This window comes from Loa loa (genome assembly GCF_000183805.2).
Source record: "Loa loa unplaced genomic scaffold supercont3.4, whole genome shotgun sequence".
Classification (NCBI taxonomy): Eukaryota; Metazoa; Nematoda; class Chromadorea; order Rhabditida; family Onchocercidae; genus Loa; species Loa loa.
The window spans coordinates 326446-333995 of NW_018108184.1; the positions used below are offsets into that span (position 1 = coordinate 326446).

General features: G+C 31.9%; 1 protein-coding gene across 1 annotated transcript in view; it reads left to right on the top strand.

The window, feature by feature from the left end:
- LOAG_16457 (hypothetical protein) overlaps positions 1-7278 on the top strand; it is a gene marked incomplete at its 3' end in the record, with an annotated part of 19088 nt that extends 11810 nt beyond the window's left edge. The window contains exons 20-37 of the mRNA XM_020449109.1: positions 359-467; positions 862-1049; positions 1337-1468; positions 1862-2005; positions 2255-2421; positions 2575-2719; positions 3045-3183; positions 3310-3436; positions 3733-3948; positions 4325-4444; positions 4573-4685; positions 5065-5214; positions 5304-5436; positions 5721-5914; positions 6088-6339; positions 6438-6537; positions 6652-6891; positions 7051-7278. Coding sequence (XP_020307423.1) covers positions 359-467; positions 862-1049; positions 1337-1468; positions 1862-2005; positions 2255-2421; positions 2575-2719; positions 3045-3183; positions 3310-3436; positions 3733-3948; positions 4325-4444; positions 4573-4685; positions 5065-5214; positions 5304-5436; positions 5721-5914; positions 6088-6339; positions 6438-6537; positions 6652-6891; positions 7051-7278 — 2897 coding nt within the window. The remainder of the gene's footprint in view (positions 1-358; positions 468-861; positions 1050-1336; positions 1469-1861; positions 2006-2254; positions 2422-2574; positions 2720-3044; positions 3184-3309; positions 3437-3732; positions 3949-4324; positions 4445-4572; positions 4686-5064; positions 5215-5303; positions 5437-5720; positions 5915-6087; positions 6340-6437; positions 6538-6651; positions 6892-7050) is intronic.
- Positions 7279-7550: the final 272 nt, after the last annotated feature.

Consider the following 7550-nt stretch of genomic DNA (forward strand, 5'->3'; position numbering starts at 1 on the left):
TCAAATTATCATATTTGGAATAGGAACATTGAATTACTTCAGGTTATCATACTATAGGTATTATCATACTACTCAGATTAGGTCAAATTATCATATTTGGAATAGGAACATTGAATTACTTCAGGTTATCATACTATAGGTGTTATCATACTACTCAGATTAGGTCAAATTATCATATTTGGAATACGAACTTTGAATTGTTCCACAGTTGTAAATAGATTCTTCATTAAAAGTTAACTTTTTCCTTTCGAAATTTCAGATAATTTTTTTTAGAAAAAGATGGGATTTCTGAAATTTTCACTATCAAATTAATTTAAACACTGAAAATGAGTGATGATAGACATTTGATTAATTATAGAAACGGATGAATGCGCTCAGGGCACTCACAATTGTTCAGCTTATGCAGATTGTATTAATTTACCAAAAGGATACTTTTGCCGATGTAAAGCTAATTACGTGGACTTCAGGTATGTCTTTCAATACCTTTGTTCCACTGATCGTTTTTATCGATGATAATCTTGAATGATTTCTTCAGCGGTATTATGAGTGAAAGAATTACAGGAAGCTGATTATGATAAGCATCCGGAATATCTAATTTAAAAATCTAGAAGTTCTAAAACGACAGTTCTTGTCTAGACATTAGTGTCATACGACAATAAGCGTTTTTTTTATGTTCTTGAAGGTCACTCTAAATTGTCTTTTACTTCTTGGCCTCTTTCAACTTCCGATTAAAAAAGGTCAGGAAGTAAAAAAATTTTTTTTTTGATAAATTTTCCTGCTCATAAAGATCAAAGAGAAAGAATGTAAATTTAAAATTTGGTAATTGAATAAATCAAACGATAAATTTACATTTGTTTATAGTCCAAATCCGCAACATTTTGGTGGCACATATTGTAAACCATTAGTGGACGAATGCGCCAATAGGTCATTAAACACATGTAGTAAAAATGCAATTTGTATTGATACAATGGAAAGTTACAAATGTCAATGCAAAGAAGGTTTCATTGATCATGATGAACTTCGAAATCCAGGAAGAATCTGTGAACAAGGTACTGTAATAAGTTGCAATATTCTAAATGTTAAATGTATGAATTCATTGGAAAAATGGATGAACTTAATTTGACCTCATCAAATGTCATTACAGTCCTTTCTTTTATCAAATGATAAATCCACCTGCAGTTACTTAATTGGCTAATTTATTCGTCGATTTACTTAGTTATTTTGCATTTATATCCTTTGTAAAAGATGTTAGTTTTTAACTTGCAAAAATTAATTATTTATTTCTAGATAAATTTGATGAGTCGTAGGTCATAGGTTAGATGCAAATTTTTTTCAGCGAATCGTTTCTGTGTAACAAATCAAAACGATTGTGATAAGAATGCGAAATGTATCGAAAAAGGTACAAACGAATATATCTGTGTCTGTGAACCTGGTTACATTGATAAAAGTCCTGAACCAACCAAACCAGGTTATTTTTTCAATCTTTTTTTTTGCCACCAAAAAACCAAGACTACCGTCCTTACTTACTTTAGTCCTAGGACAAAAACATACATTTGTTGTTTGAATAAACCAATCGTATAATTAATTACTTTGCTTATTTTGTCTATTGAATTGTATTTTCAAGAGAGTGAAATTATTCTTGGTTTGTTTGAAACTTCAACTAGCAAATTTTTCCAAATAAAATATCTTAGCAATGACTTCACCTTTCAAATACCTGAAATGCTTCTTTGAAAGTAATTTATTTTAAAATAAAACTGACCTGACTTCAGCTCATCCTGTGTTCTGTTAATTGTTTTCATTTCATCATAATTAAAATGTTGAAGTATTTTTCAAATGCAAACTTGCGAAACTAAATTTTTAGGTCGTATTTGCTTGGAACGTATCTGCAATGATCCATCAAAGCATGACTGTCATCCGGCTGCTGTATGTACGGAAATCGCTAAACCGGAACGTTACACGTGTTCATGTCGTAATGGTTATATCGATATTAATCCAAGCAAACCTGGTTAGCTTCTGCGTAATGAATTTCAGATTCTATGAATTTTTCCTTTCATAAAATCATCGATAACGTCTTTTTTTAATTATTTCAATTTTCATATTTGCATTTTGAAGCCTCCTTGAGGTGAAAATTTCCTTTCTATTCAAATATTCTATATGTAATTATTGAGGTATGTATGGTAACATATGTTAAATATTTCGGTGCTTGATAACCTTTCCCTAAGATATGACAATATTTTTAGCATCTTAATTTCAGGAAGAGCTTGCAAAGAATTAGTGAATGAATGTTTGGATCCATCCTTGAATGACTGCGATCCAGCAGCTAAATGTAATGATTTGAAGGAAGGATATACATGTACTTGTCCACCTGATTTCAAGGATCTTTCTGTGAATAACCAAAAACCTGGAAGAAAATGTTCCATTGTAAGTTATGATTTGTTGGAATTTTCCATGCTTATCTTCATCTTCTCATTAGTCTTAAGCATCTTTCATAAAGCAAAGACAATGACAACATATTTATTATGGAAATATGACATCTTTCGGTTATGAAAAATGTATGTTAGCTGAAATTTATAGTTGGTGAATGAATGTATAAACCCACATTTGAACAACTGTAGTCGTTTTGCGGATTGTAAAGATCTTGAAGACGGTTATGAATGCATTTGCAAAGCTGGTTATCGTGATATAAATCCGGCTAAACCGGGAACGGATTGCAAATTAAGTGAGTTCTTCATTTCTAATTCCTTTTTTCTTTTTACTTAAACAAATTGCGAAAAGAATCAAAGATTATAACATAATCAATAGCATGATGTATATATCTTCTTGATTATTCATAAAATCATGCATTGCTATTTACATGATATGAAAAAGATTTCTGCAGGAAATTCTGATAGCATCCTTGAAATGAACTAATTAAGAATTAATTAACTCGAACGAAATGGGTCCTTCATGGTTGTATGAATTATCATTAGTTATCAATTTAAAATCATTTTGATTATCATTAGTTTTTTAATTATCATTAGTTATCAGTTTAAAATCATTTGCAGTACTAAATGAATGTGAATCATCAAATTTGAATAATTGTGATAAAAATGCAAAGTGTACTGATACAGAGGAAGGATTCCGTTGTGAATGTATCCCACCTTACATCGATCAAAATCCATCTGAACCTGGTACCATTTGTCGGTAGGTCCTACCAATATTATTCAATTAAAAAATTTTTTTTACTTTCCCACTTTTTCATTTGAGAATTAGATTTTTTTTTCGAAAAAAGTTTTTAAAAAAAGAGATAAGTAACTTAATTCGATTTAGAAAAGAGGGTTTCCCATGCGGTGAGATGACATGTCAAGAAGAGCTTGGTGAAATTTGTTCTGAGGATCAGTTGTGCGTCTGTCCATCTGGACAGAAGCGCCCAAATGCTGACGAAAAATGCCGTGCGGTAAGTACACATGACGATGAAAATGTTTAGCTTTACAATGTTTAACGGTTGACAAAATTAAATGATCAACTTTTCCTTTCTCCTCATTCACTCTTTTTACTGATAATAACAACTACATTTACTTTTTATCTTAATTAAAAAATATACTTTAATTTTTGGATTCATTCCAGCCTAAGATTCTATTCTTATAGCAAATAATCTGTGATTCTTATCTTTTGTTCATCTATTCCATTCATGTATTGTTGCTTAATCATTTAATATTACAATGTTTGTTCCTTCCGAAATTTCAATTTCAGGTTGAATCCTGGTCTTTACCTCTTTGGGTTATTCGTCAGAATACTGAAGAATTAAACTACAACGATAATTTGGCCAATCCACAAAATGACCGATACAAAGAATTGGTAAATGCATTCGAAAAAGGTATTGCTGAAAGTTATGCAAATACACCGCTCAAGAATGGTTTTGTGATTGCTGAAGTAAACGAAATCACTCGACCAAGTGATTTTATCAAGGTTTATCATCTTATGAACTGAAAAAAAAATGAAATTAAAATTTAAGTAATTTTATTCGTCTAATAATTCAAACATATGCAAATGTTTTGTTTAATCTTTTAAAAAATTCATTCTTTTTCGTATTCTTTTGAGATATTTTAGGCTTTCAGAGACTAACATTTTTTTTTTTTTTGGCTAAATATTTAATATATAGTAAAAGAATTACAACTTTTCAAGTATTGATTTCCTCAAATAGATCAATTTGTGAGGAAAGTGAACGTAGACGTCTCAATGACGGGAATTTTTTTTTTTTTTCTTTCGAGTAGTAATTTTGTTGATGATTGTGATAATATAATTTCATTCTAACCAATCACTGAATTGTATTTATTCATTCTAGCAATGGGATAAAGGAATTTTGTACAATTTCACGGTTAGCTTTGTACGCGGTAGTGTCGCATCACCTCCCAGTGTTTTTACCGACCTTTTGAATTATATCACTCAGCGGAATAATTTCCAAGTTGGTAACATTATTTTAAATAGCTCAAGTTCATGCTTTTTCATTATTAAAAAATATATATATATCAGTACGTTACCGGAAATAAACAATACTAGGACTTCCATTTATCGATCAATTTTTGTTTTCAGGTTGGTAAAAGCATGCAATATATTAGTCCAATCCAAGCAAATCCGTTTGATAACTGTTATAAAAGTGATTGTCATCCGGATGCAAAGTGTACTTCCACTCCTACCGGTTATACGTAAGTTGATTCCATTTGAATATGAATGAACATCGCTTCTTTTATTTTTTGAATAAATTAATGAATTGTTGATAGTTTCAAATAGTTTTAGCATTGCAAAATTTTTTTCCGGAACACTCACTACGATCATAATAATCATCCAGTCACATCAATAATAAGTACTGGATAGTGAATGGTCATGAAGAAAAGTTATAAGATTTTAGGTGTCCAGTTAAAAGTTCCGGATCCGAATCAAAATCTTGCCTAAATGATCTCTGATAAAATGATTGTAATTTAAAAATTATTATGTTAGAAATGAAGAATATCTTAATTAGAAATACCGAACCGAAGGGTTACATATATCTTTGATAGAGATACTTTGCAATACAGATTTCTATAGATGTGAATGTCCGGATACACATCGTGACCTGAATCCCTCAAAACCAGGACGTGAATGCGTAAGCTTAGTTGGCGTAAATGAATGTGAACAGAAAGAATGGAATGAATGTGATGAGCATGCTCGATGTATCGATCAGGATCATCTATACAGGTAACAATAATCATTCATTCACCTTATTTATGCTAATAAACATATTTTAAATTTTGATATAGCTATAAAGTAATGTGATAAGTTTACAGATGTGAATGCATAAAACCATATGTTAATGCTGCACCACCGGGAAAATTACCTGGTTCGGAATGTCGTATCAATTATTGCGCTGATGTAAACTTTTGCCCTGCAAATACCACTTGTCAAAATGGAAAAACACAGGTAAGATATCAATTTATTTGTAATTAAATAAATTTAACTAAAATCTTTCAAACTTGATCTAACTGATATAGAAATGTTATTGGCATAATCATCCCAGATGATATGCTCATAGAAATTTGCATAAATGACGATTTTACACTAACATTGTATTTAAACTCGCATTTATTGCTGCATAAAGAAGCTTAAATGAAAATAAATAGCGATAGCAGGAGGAATTTTATGCAAATTTAATCATCATTTTCACATATTTTCTTCTCTTTTTTTTTCTTTTTTTTTTTTTTAAGGCTGAATGCATTTGCAAAGAAGGCTACGTGGATATTCGATCCAGTCCGTTTCGTGATCAACTTAACTATCCGGAAAATGTTTACTGTTTACGACTGCAGGATGTCGATGAATGTGCTCTTGGTCTTACCAATTGCAGTGCTGTAGCAATTTGTACTGACCTGCGGAATGGCTATCAATGCCGTTGTCCGGATGGGTAGGTAAATCATTTTCTATTGCAACAGTATCAATATGAGCCGAACTGGATGTACTGAGAAAAAAAAAAAACTTTCTTTTTTTAGTTATTTAATTTCTATCCTTGTTAGCTTTCTACGATTTTGAGCAATGCTAACAGATTTTGATGAATGTGACTTATTAACTAATTAATAGATATGTGGATGGTAACCCGGATGAACCTGGTCGAATATGTGCAGCACAATTATGCGGTTTATGTAATGGTCATGGTGATTGCATATATAATGAAGCGACAAAGAATGTGACATGTTCATGTGTTGGTGGTTATACCGGAAAATTTTGCGAGATCGAACCATCCAAAACACTCCTGTTACTCTTCCTGATCTTGGCTATTTTACTCTTACTCCTATCACTATGTCTTTGCTTGTATTTCTGCTCGAAGCTCAGGTATGTACTGTATTCTTCATTCAATTACGGTTGTAATTTGGTCTTTCATGTAATGATGAAGTTTTAAGAATTGTAATAATCTGCTAATATTTCTTAAGATGTTTCCGACGAAGGCCAGAAACAAGTGTTGGAAGTGGCCGAGAGATTCTCACTTCCGATTACTATTCCATTCCACGTGCGAAACTAAAACGACGTGAGGTAAGTATAGTTAATAATTATGACTAATGAATTTCATGAATTTAACCTTTTATCATCACTTTTTAAAAGATTTTAATTTATCATTTTTTAAATGACCTAAATATTACACCTAAGGTTGATGAGACCGCTCCAGCGGAAGTAACTAGCCGTCAGTTGCAACGTTACTTGGATGATGGAGGTTCCATTTCGGGTGAGTCATCCGGTTCGTCAGTTCAATTCGAAAGGCGTGTTATCACCGACATCACAACGCACGAAATCAAAAAAACTATTTATCATGATCCGGAAACTGGACAAGCAGTTTATGAAGTTACTGCTACAGCTAGCAGTAGTGCAGCTAATGGCGGACACTCACAGGTACTATGGTAGCTTATGTTAAATAATTATCAACAAACATGCATTAATATGCGCTTTTGGCTTCATCGTGTCTTTTGTTCCGGTCTGCATTTTGCTTTGTCCGGAAAGTCTTTCATTGTTGTAATTATTTGCAAACAAAATGATTGTCTAAATTTCAAGTTTCTGCGATCTCCAATTGAAATCGAATCCGAACAACATGCAGGCGAACCGGAACGTTTCGTGCGTTCTTCAGAATCAGTAGCAGGACAACAGTATCCAAGGAGTGAGTCAACATCACGAATAGGTGGGAGTGGAAGAGGTACAATACGTGAAAGTGGGTCACGTGAATACACAGCTACCCGAACTACTCGTCAAGTGGTACTGTTTTTTGTTATATTACTTTATTAATTTCTCATTGTTTAGTGGAATTTTGATTGAGTCTTAATTAAAGATGCCGTGATTTCCAAGACACCAAATAAATTTTGATAATAATTGTTATCATTTATTGTCTTTTACCACCTATTAATAATAACACCTATTAATAATAACTTTTACTGCCAAATACTTGATATTGTCACCTACATTGTCAATTTAAAGATTCCTACACACCTGATTGATTTTGAACCTCCTATTACTTTTGTCTCATGCAAATTTTGAACCTCCTATTACTTTTGTCTCAT